The following is an 18209-nucleotide window of genomic DNA, read 5'->3' on the forward strand; positions in this document are numbered from 1 at the left end:
GGCCAGGTCTGCGAGGAGGTCTCGACTTTGGTTGTAGAGAAGCGTCCTTTAAGTCGATCGTTATCATGAATACCTCCTTCAGAAGAAGTTTCCTGAGGGTGTATACGCACTCCATACAAAACTTCTTGTGACGAAGGAAAGTATTCAAGGGTCTCAGATTGATTATAAGCCAACATTTCCCTGACGGCTTTGGAACAACGAAGATATGGGAACAGACCCCCAGACCACGTTGCTCCGCAGGCATGGGAACAACGACTCCTTGCTCTGCTAGCGCTGTGACGTTCTGCATACCTGCTGCTTTGGAGGGATCCCTGGATAAATGAGTTAAAAAGGAACTTCGGGGGAGGGGAGTGAAGAAACTCCAACCTGTAGCCCTTCCTTACAATACGGAGGACATGGGGGCTCTGGGTTACGCCTTCCCACTTGGAGAGGAAATGGGAAAGCCTTCCCCCTACCCTCGCGTCCCTTAGAGTCCTTATTAGATTTTTGGTTCGAAAAGAGGATACTACCCTTCCGTTTGTCCTTTCCAACGCTCCACCGCTTATTACTGGTCGGCTTCCTATCTAAGAAACAGCCCTTACACTGGGGGACCTCGAAAAAAAATTCTCTTTTCCCTTTTAGGTTTGGTGGGGAATTTTTTTACCCTTTTCAGTAGACCTTGACAAAGCCTCAAGGCCTGTGCCGAAAAGGAGGGAGCCCTCAAAAACGAGTCTTGGACGCACTGTCACCATCCCATGTTTTGCGCCACACTGCTCTTCTAGCAGAGTTCAAGAGGGCTCCCGTCTTTGCGGTGGTTCGCACGGTCTCTACTGCAGCGTCCGCTAGATAAGCCACTGTGCTGCCTATCACCTGTAGTGAGTCGAGCACCTCCTTGGACTTAGAAACATGGTCCATTAATTTTGAAATCCATGCATCTGTGTTCCTAGCAATACAGGCTGAAGCCAACGCGGGGCTCATGGCTGCCGCATTGGCTTGCCAAGCCCTACACAAGGTAGTTTCAGCACGCCGATCCATCTGATCCTTGAGGTTACTTGTTTCCTCAAATGAGAAGTCAGATTGTTTGGACACCTGCACCAGGGAGGCGTCCAGTCTAGGGATCTTGAAGAATTTATCATCATCCTCTTGCTTAAAAGGGCACCTACGCTTCCAAGTTTTATACTTTAGAAGCTTCCTCTCTCGATCCTTCCACTCTCTAAGGATAACTTCCTTAAGTGCTGGATGAACGGGGATGGCTCTAGGCTGAGGTCTCACTAACCCTTGGTACATTCTATATTGTGCGGAAACTTGTTCCGCCGGCTCCTGGATCTCCTCAGAAGCGTAGACTGCGCTGAGTAGGCCCTCCATGTCGTTGGCTCAGAAGCTGTGTCTTCCCAGCCTGGAGCTCTCTTCCTCCTCCTCTGCCTATCGAGCAGGGCCTCATCGGATCCCTGATCAGGGACTTCCGAATACTCCTCCTGTGATACAAGGGATCTCAGGGCTTCTGAGCGTCCTGCAACCACTCCAGTTGAAGAGGAACCTTCCTGAGAGGAGGAGCCCTTCCTACTAGTCTGGGAGACTACCTTAGTATTAAGTGAGGCCTGGAACTCCTTAAGTGTGACAAGCATCCGAGTCTGGACGGAGATAAAGTCTTTCATGACCTGGGTTGTCTCCTTCTCAGCCAGCTTCTGAATGCACCTGAAGCAGAAGGGCTTAGAATAGTCTGAAGGTAACTTCCCATTGCAGTACCCACATCTCTTAGAGGGGGCAGTGGCCTTTGAGGACCGGCTAGCAAACCTCTTGGCAGGGACGTCCTCCCCTGTAAACATAAAGTACTCAGGCATGTAAAAGGTTCTGTACATAAAAAAGGGGGAAGAGACGGGGTACCACTCCCATCGGCTGGGCTGACTCACCCCCTGTGGTCTCCTCCAAAGCCATCGGTCTATCCTCATGCTCCAAGGTAGGTGCTCCTACAGTGATGGGAGGAAAGGCGCCTTCTCCTTGGCTTTAGGCTGCTGTGTATTTGCGATGCCACCGCCATTTTGCCGGAGCCAGAATTGACGTGGCAACGTCACCACCGGCGCTAGGGCAGGAACCTGTACTCTCCCCTTCAGGCACCGGGAAGATGGCGCCGCGTGTTACACGCCAGCCGCGGCAAACAAAGAGCGCACCCAATCGTGCAAAAGGGACCGGTAAACGGTGTTATGCCTGCCGCACACAGCAGACCAGAAGCCAGCCCACTACCAGAAAGGACACCCAGACAGGTAGGGAGCCTAGCTCACAGGGGGAGACCTCCAGCCCCAGGCTTTAGGTCTATGGAAAAAATAAACGGTTTCACTGTGGGGAAAATCAAAAACTGAGGATCACGGGGAGGAGCAGGTTTTTTAACCTCTCGATCGATTGCATTTCCTGTAAGGTGGACCCAGTCATCTCTCTTTGCGCCGTCCTGGAAGACGACTTGAGAAAAGAACTTGGGGTTCAAAATCTTCAAAGCAGAACCCCAAATTTTCCCTATGAAGGGACGCCCCCACTCGGCTGAGTGGGGGGGAAGGCTGCTGCAATTTGCAAACACCTGGCAGGACGAAGTTCAGGACAAGTGGGTCATCTCCAGTGTCCTCAGGTTACAAGCTGGAATTCAGAGAACTTCCGCCACCCCAGTTTCGGAGATCAAGATTTGCCAGGGATCCAGAAAAAAGAGGGCCTTTGTTTTTGGCCTTGAACACCTGTCGTTCCAAGGGGTAATCAGAGTTAGCCCCAGGAGGATCAGGGATCGGGTTTTTACTCAAACCCTTTTACGGTTTCCAAAACAAAACAGGGATGTCAGACCTAGCCTAGATCTGAAAAGCCTGAATCACTTTCTGAACATTCACTCCTTTTGCATGAAGTCTGTCCTTTCCAGTGGTCTCCACCCTTCAGGGAGGAGAATTCCTGGCATCAATAGACATCAAAGATCAGGCCCGGACTGGCCATAGGGCTCACCGGGCGTTTGCCCGGTGGGCCACAGGCCCTGGGCTGACTGTTGCAGGAAGAGCAGCCACACAGCGGGAGGTAAGAGGTGACCGCGGTCAGGAAGCGCATGCAGGGGACAGACAATGTGCAGGCCTGCCGCGCTGGAGGTACAGCTGCCTCTCTCTCCCCCCCCCCCTACACCGATCGCCGGGACACTGTGATGGCTGCACAGGGTGGACTCGGAGAGTGAGTGCACTGAAAAAAAAAAAAACGAATATGTTCCAGTGCATGTGCATTACATCACATGTAGTGGCGGGGAAAGGGAGTGGATTTACTGTTATGGGGCCGCCTCTTTGCTGGTCTGGGGCCACCTCTTTGCTGGTCCGGGAAGGTGTCTCTTTGCTGGTCCGGGAAGATGTCTCTTTGCTAGTCCGCAGAGGTCTCTTTGCTAGTCCGCAGAGGTCTCTTTGCTAGTCCGCAGAGGTCTCTTTGCTAGTCCGCAGAGGTCTCTTTGCTGTATTGGGATGGTTCTCAGGATGAATATCTAGTGGTCACCAACCACCCCCATGAACGCCCGCCTCACAACTCCGACCTACTCCCCCCCCAGGGAATGGGCTGCCCAGTTTAAAATGCCCGGGCCTATTTTTTGTCCCAGTCCGGGCCTGTCAGAGATGCATATCTACGTGTCAATATTCCCCGCTCACCAAAGATTTCCAAGGTTTGCGGTGGACCAGCGCCACTTTGTTTGTGGCCCTTCCTTTTGGGCTAGCTACAGCACCGAGTGTTTACAAAGATACTGGCCCCGGCAAGGCTAAGGGCACGGGGCATAGCAGTAACAGCCTATCTGGACGATCATAGATCGCTGCACGCTTGGGTCACAATGTGCACAGCACAGTGGAGTATTTGGATTACCTAGGCTGGGTCCTCAATCTGGAGAAATCCTCCTTAAAAGGCTGGAGAATTTGGGCATGATTACAGACACAGCCCAAAGCAAGGTATTACTTCCCGAGCCAAAGGCAAAAGCCATAGGAGACTTGGTCCAACTGATAAAGGCAAAAAGAAGGCCTATTATGCATGAAGTTATTGGGAAAGATGGTAGCCTCATTCGAGGCGGTCCCTTACACCCAGTTTCACTCAAGGCCGTTACAGGGCAGAATTCTGTCCGCTTGGTACAAAGATGTTCAGGCCCTGGACCTTCCTATGATCTTATCTCCAAAGGTTCGCCAGAGCCTCAATTGATTGTTGCTCCCCTAAAATCTAATCAAAAAGGAAGATCCTTTACTTCGGTTACTTGGAAAATGGTAACCACAGACGCCAGCCTTCTAGGGGCAGTTCTAGAAGAGGCATCTGCCCAGGGGAAGTGGTCTGGAGCAAAAAAGCTCCTACCCATCAACATTCTGGAGATTCGGGCAATTAATTTGGCCCTCAGAGCCTGGTCTTACAGACTGCAGGGTTGTCCTGTTCGGATTCAGTCCGACAATGTTACAGCCGTGACCTATACAAGTCTGGATGCTCAAAGAGAGGTGAATCACATTCTGGCCTAGGCAGAAAGGCATATTCCTTGCCTATCTGCGGTCTTCATTCCAGGGGTAGAAAATTGGCAGGCGGATTTTTTAAGTCCAGGAGAATGGTCTCTACACCCCGACATATTTTAAATCATGTCAAAAATGGGGTACCCCAGATGTGGACCTGTTGACTTCCACGTACAACACAAAGCTGGACAACTTTGTGTCAAGAACAAGAGATCCTTGTGCTCAAGGGTCGGATGCCCTGACAATTTCATGGGATCGATGTTCTCCGATTTATGTGTTCCCTCCACTTCCGCTTCTCCCATGATTCCTTCAGGGTCAAGAGGGAAGGAAAGTCTGATCTTGGTCGCCCTGGCTTGGCCCAGGAGACCCTGGTACGCAGAAATCGTAAGGATGGCAGTAGGAAGACCTTGGGTTCTCCCACTACGCTCGGACCTACTATCGCAGAGTCCAATATTCCATCCTGCCTTACAAAGTCCAAATTGACAGTTTGGCTGTTGAGACCCACATTCTGAGAAAACGTGGGCTCTCAGGCCCAGTCCTATCCACTCTGGTTAATGCTAGGAAGCCAGCCTCCAGGCTCATCTACTACAGAATCTGGAAGGCATGCGTTTCCTGGCGTGAACCCAGAAGATGGCATCCTAGGAAGTATGTCATTAATAGGATTCTTGCCTTTCTTCAGTTGGGCTTAAATATGAGGTTGGCCTTGAGCACTATCAAGTGCCAAATCTCAGCCTGGTTATTCTTTCAAAAATCTCTTGCCTCATTCATTGGTCTGGGCCTTTGTTCAGGGAGCACTACGCCTGAATCCGCCGGTTAAGTCCCCTGTGTGCCCATGGGATTTGAATTTGGTATTGCCTGTTTTACAGAAATTACCCTTTGAACCATTACACCATGCTTCTTTAACTTTCAACAAAGAAACTGTTTTTTTCTCATAGCAATATCCTCAGCAAGGAGGGTATCGGAGTTGGCAGCTCTTTCTGATTATTCATGATGACAGGGTGGTGCTGCGTCCTCACCCGACTTTCTTACCCAAGGTGGTTTCAGGATTTCATCTGAAGATATAGTCCTACCGTCTTTTTCCAGGTCCGAAGTGTGCGGTGGAAGAGTCTGCACTCTCTAGATGTTGTAAGACCGGTAAAAGTTTATCTGCAAGCTACGGCTCAGATACGAAAAACTGAGTCTGTTTATTCTGTCACCGGGCCAAAGGAAGAGCCAGGCAGCGTCAAAGTCCTCTATTGCGAGTTGGATTCGACAAGTCATTATTCAGGCCTATGGTTTAGAAAAGAAGATTCCTCCTTTTCAGGTGAAAGCGCACTCGACTAGAGCATTTAGTGCTTCATGGGCAGTGCTTCACCAGGCCTCCATGACTCAGATCTGTAAGGCTGCTACTTGGTCTTCGGTCCAAACATTTACTAAGTTCTACCAGGTAGATGTGAGAGGATGCCGCCTTCGGGTGTAGTGTACTGCAGGCAGCAGAATAGATCCTCTGGCCCAATTTGCGTCTTCCTCCCCTCAATTTTAGCATTGCTATGGGACATCCCATCAAGTCAATTAAAGGCTCTGTGTCCTGTGATGTATGAGCAAGAAAATAGGATTTTTTTAATACTGCTTACCTGTAAAAATCCTTTTCTTGGGAAAAGATCACAGGACACAGAGCTCCCGCCCCTCTTCGGAGTTAAACGTGGGACACTTATTGCTTTGCAACAAAACTGAGGTACTCTCCATTTGGGAGGGGTTATATAGGGGAGGGACTAAATTTTAATTGGTTTTGACCAGTGTCCAATCACCTGGCGCGGCAAGCAGGTAATTTAGCATATTTCTTGCCATAACCTACTGCCAAAAATAAAGTTTAAATAAATTTGCCTGCTCCCACCACCCATAATGCATCAGCACTCACATCTTCACTCAATTTAGCAAATTTGTTTAGGTGCTGAAACACAGGATGGGCAGGACTGACATCCATACAAGACACTTTGGAGATTATTCAGAACTCAATGACAGGTGCATATGACCTGCAGTAGACTTCCTGACCTGCTTCAAGCCTCTTTTGTATTTGAATAGCAGAAGCTATAATGCAAAAAAAATTCTGTCAACATTTGGTCTAAAAAGCAATCTCTAAGGGTCCTTTCACACTAGCGGACCGTTCGTCCGCTCATTACAAGTCCGTTAATGGACTTGTAATGAATCCCTATGGGATCGCGTCCGTTAGCGGATGGAGCATCCATTAGCGTCCGCGTCCGTCGGGATCTGCTTTTCCGAACGGAAGAAACCCTATTTTTCTTCCGTTCGGCGGAACGGATCGGATGCAGACAGGCAGACGGTCCGTCTGCATCCGATCCCCCATAGGGGACAGCGGAGCAGACCCAGAAACGGTCCGCTCCGTGTGAAAGAGCCCTAAATATTATAAATACATCCAATTATGGCTAAGGTTTCAGGTCCCATCATCCTGAACTTCATTTCTGCAATAGCAAACTCACGTGAATGTACTGAAAACACAGGATACTGTGTTTCCGTGCGGCCCCATCTCCCCCACCGCGCAATCGCAGTGGGCCCACAATTGAGGCCGCGGCTTTGGGGCCTTCGCAAGGCCGCAGCATCATTTACCGGCCGGCGCACAGGATACTGTGTCTCCGTGCGCCCCCACCTCCCCCGCTGTCCGTGAAGGTTTACATCGGATGAACCGATCGGGTGTACAGGGCATTAGGCCCTTTTCACTCAATCGGTCCTACCCAATCGGACACTCAATTCACCTCTACTGAGCGGCAGATGTGAACAGACATTTGTCCGTTTACGCCCGCCTACCTCCAATCCGATGCACAAAAAAAAAAAAAGAAAGGAATTTGTCCCCTTCCACCTGTGCAGATCGGATCGAATGGCCTATAGAGTAGCCATGACCTGTCATCAGCCTGCTGCGCTCATTGTGGCCATTGTTACCAAGTTGCTTAAGTGGCCCTTGCTCTTCAAAAGGTTGGGCACCCCTGCTCTATACCAAGCACTTCTACTCTGTAGCACACTTTACCATGTGCACATCAGATTTCCCCATTCAAGTCAGAGGGAATATCTCATAACACTACAAAAATTTGAGTGCATGGAGCTGGACTTTCAGTAATAGAAAACAAAGAAAAATTTACAAAACATGTCCATCTCCTAAACCTCTTCCACCTAAAACACCTACATACCTTCACATATTCCTAGCAGCTGTATGCAAAATCACATTGGGTATTCACAGCATTCATAAATAATGAAAACACATTGCAACAAATTTCCAAAATGTCTCAACATAATTTATTTTTTTTACGTTAAAATGTACAGTTTTTTTTCTGAAAGCACTTACTAGAAAGGAGGAGAGGGGTCTGGGAAATGGGGTGAAAGTCTTATTACATACAAACCAGACGGGGGCAAGTAGAACCCCACAGCGTCAAGAAAAGGCCGGAGAAAATAAAATTAAAAAACAAAAATAAAATACAATACAATTACAATATGAGCTGAGAGGATAAAACCATTATTTAAACCCTAGAAATGTACAGAAGGAAGGAGATGTCAGTTTGTATAAGCATCTTCGGGACTCTTTACTGCCTGTCTTTAAGGAGTCAAGTGTCAGAAAACAGCTGGTGGTCTGGGGAACGGTCTCATAGCCCACCTAAAGCCACTGAAGACACTTATGTGGCCACAGGCAGATTTTGATATCTACCTAGGATCTCTTTTTACCATGATGCATTTCATTAAAATTCACCCATGTTTAAAAGAGATAATTATCTGCCCTGTTTGTGGTTCCTTGCAACAGGAGCTAATACCTTTAAGCACCCATAACCAGCTATCAACCGTTCCATCTAGGAGGAATCTTCTTAAACCGTTCTGTGATAGAACTAGTCATCTATATAAAATGATGAAGGCTACAGTTTCATGGAGTCAAATGTATGTACATTGTACTTGTTATTAGAACCTGGTAACACCACCAGTTCCATGTGAAAAATTAACAGCAAGCAAGATAACTGCTCTCCCCAATGCTGGCCATATACATCTGTGCAAGCTATGTGAAAACAGATGACTCCTGAAACCTACCAAAGTTAGTAATGACACCATGGATATCTTCCAGCAAACTGGAATACTTTAACATAATCCAGAGAGAAAACAGCACTTGAAAAGAAAATACTGCAAGTCATAAAATAGATATTAGAGAGAGAATTTAGAGTCAAGCTGGGCTTTTTAAACTTTGTCTATGCTGTTTATTTGGCAACAGATAAATTGCATCTGCACACTTTCACTTCTTTACATGGAACGTTTACAAATAGCAATTGTGTAGTTCTGATAAATTCTGCAAATAAGACAATTTTGCATACTTCGGAACAGACACTCGCCGTTTGCCACTGCAAACCTCCCAGCAACTCAATTTATTATTAGGGCCTGTGTCAATGGGCTTTTGTTTTCTGCAGGATTGCTTGTCTTCCCATACACATCTATGGGAAATACAAAAGCAGCTTAAAACAAGTCAACTGCACCTGCAATGAATTCTGAATGACCTCAGAAGTATGTTATCATGCCGATGTAAAAAAAACTCACTGATTTTGTTCACTGAAGCCTGTTGACACAGGTCCTTACAAAATAATGTAATACTTTACATGGCTAGCTTTCGTGAAAGCTGAACTACACAAGAACTTCTAATCTGTGTAATTTTATTTTCTTAACAGTATCGGGATCTGTTTTTCTAGTGCCATGAATTGTTCTGCATACAGCAAGACCCATGGTGACAAATTGAGATCATCTCAAAAATTATTGTAGTATTTGTTGCAAGTCCTGAACAGAGCGGGGTATTGCAGACAATCAAATCTTATTAATCATGGATAGCAACATCTCTCGACCATGCAATTATAGCTCCTATTTGGACAGCTGATGGCCAATTTTACAAAAGATCACATGGTTTTCACATAGGCAAAGAACAAGACACTGGAAAGTACTGGAAGCGTTCTATGCATTTTCAGCTAAATATGGGCCAGACATTGCCAATCTTTGTCGCTGCTCTGCTATATAACAGAAAGAGAACGGAAAAGACGGCATTTGTTTATCGTCATATGATGGGAGTAAGGGGCCATTGAGACAATGTGTATGGCGAGGCACTGCTCTTGTGAAGATCTGCCCAGCTACTGTCATTATCTACATCTACCTCAAAGGGCACACAGATTGGCAGGCACACATTATTGCTATGGCAAGGCATCAGCACACTACAGAATATTACTTCCCTTTAATGCTAAACTGGAAAGGAGTCATGAAAACACAAGCCAACCTATCTGAAAAGCAAAAACAGGTCAGGGAGAAAGTGACAATATATAATATATACATAGGGACTCTAAAATATTTAGGAGTAAAACACATTTAAAAGTACTAAAAATATAGATGCAGTTAGTTTGCACTCTTGATGAGCGACTATATAAGACAGTAGTTATAAAATGCCCATCCCTGCACATGGGGGGGGGGGTTGGGTATACACAATGAAATGGGTCTGTTCTTTGCCCAGCGAACTATACCTATTGATCTCTAGCATTGTTCATGGAACCATCACCCTCAAAAGACTCCAAGCAGGGGTTCCAGTGGAAGAATTTATAGTAAAGGCATTCATATAACCATCAATCTGATGACATATACAAACTGTTCCTATGTACCCCCCTTCCATCTGTGGCAATAAGTGCTTATTAGGATGAAAGAAAGGTCAAGTCAGCTCACATGGACAAAGCAGAGGAGCATTCAATTTAGGGAGGAGTCCCTTGTGTATAATAAATTTGTAAAGACCACAAACCACAATTAAAATGTGAATGTAGAGTGAGTGCTTACAACAATGTGGTCATTTATTTAAGCTATATACTCAGCAGAAGGCAACAATGCTGTGACAGAACTCAAAGTCCCAACATGCCTTGCCAGACAGATGCTTGTAGTTCTGGTCTCTGGAGCGCTAGATGTAAACTTACAACAGCTTTCAAAAACCACCACTAAACAAGGTTCTAAGACCATTATTGAAAACACTAGGTTTTTTAAAAAAAAAAAACTCTTCGTCATATGACTGGGAATAAATTTAATGCTCTTCTGCTCACGTGAGCACCCAAGTGTTGTTCTCCCTTCCAACCACATCCTAGAGATTGAAAACGATGAGCAAAATAAACAGCGGACGCACGGTTAAAGTACACAGTCACCAAGGCTCTTTTAGAAGCCCATGGCGGAATAAGGCTACAGGGTTACAATTTTTTTTGTCTTTCTTAATAGTTTTTTTCTTTTAAACTTGATTTCTAAAAACAAGAATTGTCTTTTTTTCCTATGACCGTGCAACTTTTACCGTTAACCGTTTGTATCTGCCATTTGTGTGTTTTTTTCATTCTGTATAACAAAGAAAAAAAAAACATGGGAAAGGATAAAAAAAAAAAAAATCCGACACTTTTATATAAACTGAAGAGTGAAAGAGTAAGAGGATGAAAGAAATAAAGAAAAAAGAAAAGAAAAGAAAAAAAAAGAGAAAAATACCTTTCTACAGAAGAGAAAATAACAGGATAACCCCACAAAAGTATATTTTTGCAAGGGAAATAAAATAACAATAAAAAACATAATATTAAATCTACAGCAAAGGGATATAAGGTAGAGGGGACACAAGTCCTGTCAGTATAAAAGGCCGTATTTATAGTCTGCAAGAGAACATGAGGGGCAGGTGAGCAACTTGCACAGGTTGCACTAGGACCCCCCTCATCTCCTCATATAAGGGGAGTTGAGAGTTTGTTTGGGGACTGCAGGGGAATTCATATAGGAGTGGTGAGGAGGTGGTGAGTACATCATATTTCCATGGGGATTCGGCTGCATAGGTTGCTGGGTATAGGCCTGGGCACCCATCATGCCCATGCCAACCTGCATGGGGTATTGTGATGTCTGGTTCATATAGGCTGCGTTGCTATGATAGGAGCTGTTGACCATAGGCTGGGACATGCGGTACCCTCCCATGGCATTGAGTGGGTTCATGGTGTTGACATTGTATGGTCCGGTGGGCATAAGATTGACACCCATGTTCATGCTTCGCTGGACGGTAAGTGCCCGGGTTGTAGGCTGCATACCTGGTGTGCTGCGCCCGTACAACTGTTGCTGGTGAGGGGATGGAGGAGCGGGCAATGGTGCAGATTTGGAGCGGATTGAAATATGCCCCTTGACAGGCATCTGACTCTGAATACGCTGGCTGTGGGGAATGCCAAGGTTGCCCGTTGACATGTTGCACTGGAGTAGGTTCATGGAAGGAGGTGGGGTCATGGTGGCTTGTGCTTGGGATGCCCCTGACAGTGAATGAGAAGTAAGCTGGGACAGGCCTGAATTAGAAAGGGACACACTGTTTGCATAGGAGGTGACGGCCTGAGCATGGCTGTAAGGCATAGGATGAGTGTCCATGATAGTGTTGGTAAGCTGCTGCAACTTTGCCAGGCTAAAAGTGGCTGAGGGCTGAGAATAGCCACCAGCCCCAAAATCCCCTGGGTAGATGCTGAGATTGCTGCCATTATTCTGGTCTGGGATCTCCATGATCATTGGTGATGGGCCAAAGTTGTTGTTCATACTGCACTGTGACATTGGGGGCTGCTGTTGTGGGGGAGGTTGAGGCTGCTGAGGGGGCATCGGAGGTGGCGGTGGAGGGGGTGGTGGCTGGTTGTTGCTGCTGCTAGGAGGGCGTTCTGAGGCACAATTCTGTGGTGACTTAATGCTACAAGCCTGTGTCGTTTGCAGCATGCTTGCCATTCCAGCCATTTGTTGGCTCACAACACACCCATTCTGTGCCATGCTGGCAGAAGAGGATAACCCCCCAGCTCCACTAGCATTTCCACCACTGGCATATGAACAGCTGCTTTGGGAGGATATGCTGCCACCTCCCATGCTGGAGTCATAACTGCTGGGATTTTCATAGTTTTCAGTCGTGCTTTCAATACTGCCCAAATCACTGAACCCACTATCCACAACCTGTTGTGAATGGTCTGACACAGAGGGCACATCCATCATTGGGCTGGTTGTTTCCAGGTTCTGCATAGATGGAGCAGAGAGAGATCCTGCATCAGGGCTGATTTGCGGATAAGCCCCAGTTCCATTACTTTCCAGAGCTGGAGGCACGCTGGGACTGCTTGCTGAGCGCACCGACTGACTGGGGTGAGAATGAACTGAAGATATTGGACTATCATGGGCAGAGGGATGGCATTCATCTGACAAGCCCAACTGTGGGTCGTCATCCGCTTGTGTAAAACTCTGCAATGTCTGACAGGCTGTCAAGGTCTCATCCTCACAATCCCCATATGTGCCATCACGCTCACTGCCTTCTTCCTGTGTTAATGATTGCACTGCTTGCACAGTCTCCAAGTCTAACTCAGTGTGCGGGATTTCCTCCTCAGCTTCATCCTCCTCCTCCTCTTCTTCTTCCTCCTCCTCCTCTTCCTCTTCTTCCTCTTTGGGGTCCTCGTCTACCTTTTCTGGACTCTCTTCTTCCTCTTGTAGACATGAGGGTTGATCAGACACCTCTGTTGCCTCTTGCTCCTGCTCCCCTTCTGCTTTCTCCTCCTCTTCACTGCTGCTACCAATGCAAGGTTCCTGTGGTTCTGGCTTCTCAGGAACAGGGCCCTGTTCTGTTTCTTCTCCTTCATCGGCCTCCTTTGCACCTTCATCTTCATCATCTGCATCTGCATCATGATCTTCTTGGCGATTGGATGCAGGTGCTGCAATTTCCTTTTCCTCCAGTACTTTTTCTTCCTCCTCCTCCTCCTCCTCCTCCTCCTCTTCTTCTGGTTCTTGTTCTTCGGCGACAGGTTGTGGCTTTTCTACAGGCTCCCTTTGCTGTTCTGGAGACTCTGAATGATGTTCTGCTTCCCGAGAGGAACCATCACTACTACTGCTACTACTGCTGCTGCTCTCAGAAGGGGATGCTGGTTGCACAGCTGTGATGACAGTCTCAGGCTCCTCTTCATCGTTCGTCTTCTCTACCACCGTTTGTGTCTCTTCCTCCTCTTGTTCCTTTGTCTCAGGGACTTTGTCCTCTACAGGAGGCTCTTCCGCTAGATTACGTATCCTTGGTTTGCGCCCTGGCCGGGCAGGAGGGGGACGAGGTGTAGGCTCTGGGGCAGGAGGAGGTGGATCCCGGTTAAGCTTGAAGCCCGGTTTACGTCCAGGTCGTTTCTTCCAGTGAAGAGGTTTTCTGCTCTTCCCTTTAGGCCAACCTTTCTTCTTTACAGGTGGAGGTGCAGGGGTCTCAGGTGGGGCTGGTTTATCCTCTGGAGGTTGCAAATTTGCCACAGGTGGCTGCACTGATGCTGCTGCAATGACAAAATAAATTGTAATCAATGTCAAGTGTGGCGTCAATGCAAAGCTAAACAAGTAAATGTAGTATTCAGGATGTAGGTTGGAGCAATCTTGGAGACAAGCCAGGGAATAAGTTTCTATTAGTAATAATTCAAAAGGCAAAAAAAAAAAAAAAATACACATGGGACACACTGGCTGCATAGCTTCTAGGATTTAACTAGCTCCCAACAACATGCATGGAAGAAATATGTATATGGTTCACAATATAAACTGTGCTATAGTCTCACCTTGCAGTTTCTCACTGATTGATCTCCTTTTGCCCAAGGGGCGGTTGCGTCTCAGAAGAGGGTGTGGGGTGAGGTAGGGGAAGTAGCCTGGAGGGAATGGGCCGCCTCGGTCATTTCCCTTCTCTTCTGGCTCCAGTCTTGGCATTGGACGTTCAGAGTCAGAATCATCAAATGGTTCATCCAACACCTGGGTAGTCTCAGATATGGTTTCTGTCACTACACTGCTGTTGTGGTGGTGCTTACGCCGCCGCACACGCCGTCTTTTATGTGGTCCGGGCTTCTAGAAAAAGAGAAGGCAAAAGTCAAAAACACCACTGTATGGAATATCATGGATACTTCTGAGTGTAGTAAAAAAAAAATTTCATTTAAGAGTGTGGATAATTAATTTTATATACAGTGGTAAATTAAAAAATGTACAACCCCATTTCTATTGAGCATGCTCCCAGCGCAGAAAAGTGATGCAGAATGAAAACCTTTCTAGCTGCAGGGTGGTAAAACCCACTGATAAGTTGACAAATATGCATGTACGGACCTGCGGGAAGACGTTAGGAAGCAATATGACATTTTTACTGCCCAAGTCAATGGTTTACACAGGGCCAAGTTTCAAATAATCTGCTCTGGTTTTTGATTTATTAAAAATTAAAAGTTAAAGAGGAAGTTCAGCAAAACAAAACATCCAATGCTAAATCTACTCTGTCAAAAATCGCTGTACTTACCCATTTTGCAGCCGCTCTGGTCCATTCCTAAGCTGAACTGACAGCAGTCTTCAGTGAGTAGGAGGGAGAGGCAGCTGACAACAGAGGCACCATAGTAAGTATACTGGTGACATCACTTCCCAGCCATTGTCAGCTACCTCTCTGTACAAAGCAGGGGCTGTTGGAGATCGGACCAGATCGGCTGCAGAAAAGGTTTTTTCTTTACAGGGTTAGATATATTAGGTTTAAAACACGACGGAGAGTAGATTTAGCGTTACAAAGGTTTTGGCTGAACTTCCACTTAAAGCGGAGTTCCACCCAAAAATGGAACTTCTGCTTTAGGTGTAGGTGACCCCCTGCAAGGTCTTTTTTTCCCCTATAAAAATAACAAACATGTTATACTTGCATCCTCTGTGCAGTTGGTTTTGCACAGAGCAGCCTGGATCCTCCTCTTTTCGGGTCCCTCTTCTGTGCTCTTGGCCCCTCCCTCCTGTTGAATTCCCCCACAGCAAGCAGCTTGCTATGGGGGCACCTGAGCCGAGTCACAGCTTCTTGTGTCCATTCAGACACGGAGCCCTGCCCCATCTCTCCCCCGATTGGCTAGCTGACTGATTGAAAGCAGTGGGAGCCAATGGTGTCGCTGCTGTGCCTCAGTTATTTAGAAGGGAGAATCTCAGATGACTGACACACTTGTGTATAACGCTGGACAGAGAGGCACCTCAGGTAAGTGTTAGGGGGTCTGATGCACACAGAAGGCTTTTTATCTTAATGCATAGAATGCATTAAGATAAAAAAAAACTTCTGACTTTACAATCCCTTTAACATTACAGTACTTTGCATTATTGTTTTTCCATAGCATGCAGAAGAGTACATTGAGCTGAGAACTGAAGACTGTACAGAATGTAAAATCACTCTTGCATAACTACCCATGTAAGCAGCAAGCCTTCAGTAAAGTCACCAGTGACATCTGCAGGCTTGAAGCAGGATAGCCCATACTAGGAACAATTTACGAAAAACGGGATGAATGAAAAGGGCGGATCTGTCACAGCAACCAGAGCTCAACCAACAGATTTTCTTTTGGGGCCCCATGCACACTGGCTTAAAAAAAACCACTAATGTTATCCTGTGTGTCCCTACACATTAGGTAGTCTAGAGGCATTTTTAAGCTCAGCGTTTAGCAGAAGAAAAAAAAACCTCATCTGTTCTGCGTTTAAGGGAAATGCTCAACACTTCGAAACGTTGGCACAAAAAAAGATAAAAAGCCTTCCGTGTGCAGCAGCCCCCCATATCCCCCCCCAGCACCTCCTTATACCCGAGCCCCATCTCTGTCCACGAATCCCTCGGCCTTCAGGGACTCTCCCCCCGAATGGTTGAGACACAGCAGTGGCACCATTGGCTCCCGTCAATCAAAGTCAGTTAACCAATCAGGGAAGAGAGAAGGCGGGGCCGAAAGGCATCTCTGTGTCTGAATGGACACATGGAGCTTCAGCAGCTTGCTCTGGGGGAATTCAATATGAGAGAGGGGCCAGGATCAGCGAAGACGGACCCAAGAAGAAGGGGATCCAGGCTGCTCTGCACAAAATCAAATGCATAGAGCAGGTAGGTATGATTTTTTTTATTAATTTTTTTTACAACAAAAGACTTTACATTTACGATTATGAATTTGATGGCCCAGAACAAGGTTAGAGAGGTTAAAGAGTAATTCAGAACTCCTCATCTACATACTTGTCCCAGGTCAGTGACAAAGTACTAAAAAGTGATGGGATCAGCTTAAAAGCTAACAATTTTCAGAAAGTGGTGTCCGCTTTTGTAGGTTTCTGGGTACAAGCTTCCTTTCATTGTGTGTTTTCAGAAGCAAGCCTCACAGAACACAGAAATCCAGCAATCCAAGTGTTATAGTTAAAGCTAAACTCCAGACAGATATAAATGACAGAAGAAAGTAGCCTTGTAAACCTTAAAGTGTAAGCAAACACTTAAAATACATTTCTTCTTATTTGCTCCCTTTTCAAATATAACTTTCCGTACTCTGCCTCTGCACTGTTACCCATCTGCATTGTTCCCCTGCTGTCTCTTTGTTTGGACTACAAAAAACTTCCTCTTGTTATCACAGGTAGTAAGTTAAGTTAATGGCAGGTGAACATAAAGGGGGGGGGGACTAGCGCAGCCACCAAATCCAAGGTAAGATGAGCTGCAACAATGTCAAGTTTTGTTCCTGGACTTATATATTCTTTAATACATTTATTTTTAAGACAAGCGTAAAATGTCCTAAAATTTGGCTTATTGGGCTCTTGCAATCCCAACACAGCAGAGTTCAGAAATCAGCACAAGGAACCAGTTTGTTGTGCTGCAGTGATGTGTATATGAGGGCGCTTGAAATAGTATCGTGCTAAAATTAAATTCTAATTTTCAGCACCAGGGCTGCTTGCTCGTCTGATTTGGACTCAGCCTCCACCTCCGTGGTGGCGTGCGTTCTACCCGAAAACACCAACATCCAGCTGTTGGTGTTGTCGGGTGGAACGCACGCCACCACGGAGGTGGAGGCCGAGTCCAAATCAGACGAGCAAGCAGCCCTGGTGCCGGGTCAGGCACATCTTAATGTAAGAGGCCAATCGCCCGTTTTTATCTTTATATTTTAAATAAACCAACAGTATTACGCAATGGAATTCTATATTTCTTTAACATATCGCATCTGAAACTCCTGAGAAAGAGGTGTACAAGTTCTATCTGATTGATGTGCATGTGGGCACTATCCCACATATGTCTTATCTGACTTTCTTTCTCATCAAAGAAGTCAGATACATTTGGTAAGCGCTTCAATATTCTGAGCACTTTGGGTGAATTACAGAGTATCGTATTTGGTGAAGGATTCAATTATCACTACAAACAAGATACATCACAGTTGTCAAGGGTTTGATTACTGGAGTGTGTTGGTGCATCAAACTAATATTGGGACATTATATTTGAATTTTATTGAGTACACTGTGGTGATTGTACAGGAAAGTGGACTAAATATTTTATGATCAATTTTTTTCATTCATATTTTTTATGTTTATAGGTATTGTATAGTTTTATACACTAGATTGTGCACTTTAGAATTTAATTTTAGTACGATACTATTTCAAGCGCCCTCATATACACATCACTAATTCACAACAAGTATCACTTGATTTGCAGAGGAGCAGCTGTTAGTTTTAAATTTTTAGCATTGTATGTACAGGCGCGGAATTTCCACTGTTATGTTGTGCTGCAGTGCTTATAAGCTAACAAGGAGAAAGCAAAAAGACTAAAATGACAATCATTCTGCTATACTTATCCTTCTGTTCAGTCACAGGTTGGAGGATGGACAAGACTTGCAAAGTGAGTCTACACTAATACTACAGTACTTTACTGCTCTGTCTGTTGCCGGCTGCAGTAGGGGGCCATTTAGTGTGCGATACAGTGCATCGCACGGCTCCTTTATTTTCAAAACTTTATTT

At 46.0% G+C, this 18209-nt stretch overlaps 1 protein-coding gene across 2 annotated transcripts in view; it reads right to left on the reverse strand.

Moving 5' to 3' along the window:
* Positions 1 to 7719: 7719 nt before the first annotated feature.
* KAT6A (lysine acetyltransferase 6A) overlaps positions 7720 to 18209 on the reverse strand; it is a 78261-nt gene continuing 67771 nt past the window's right edge. For both annotated transcript variants that reach the window (XM_040346204.1, XM_040346203.1), the window contains exons 16-17: positions 14039 to 14318; positions 7720 to 13765 (exon numbers count right to left, since the gene is read on the reverse strand). In XM_040346204.1, coding sequence (XP_040202138.1) covers positions 11181 to 13765; positions 14039 to 14318 — 2865 coding nt within the window. In that variant the 3' untranslated portion in view covers positions 7720 to 11180. The remainder of the gene's footprint in view (positions 13766 to 14038; positions 14319 to 18209) is intronic.

Source organism: Rana temporaria, chromosome 3, assembly GCF_905171775.1.
Source record: "Rana temporaria chromosome 3, aRanTem1.1, whole genome shotgun sequence".
NCBI classification, from domain to species: domain Eukaryota; kingdom Metazoa; phylum Chordata; class Amphibia; order Anura; family Ranidae; genus Rana; species Rana temporaria.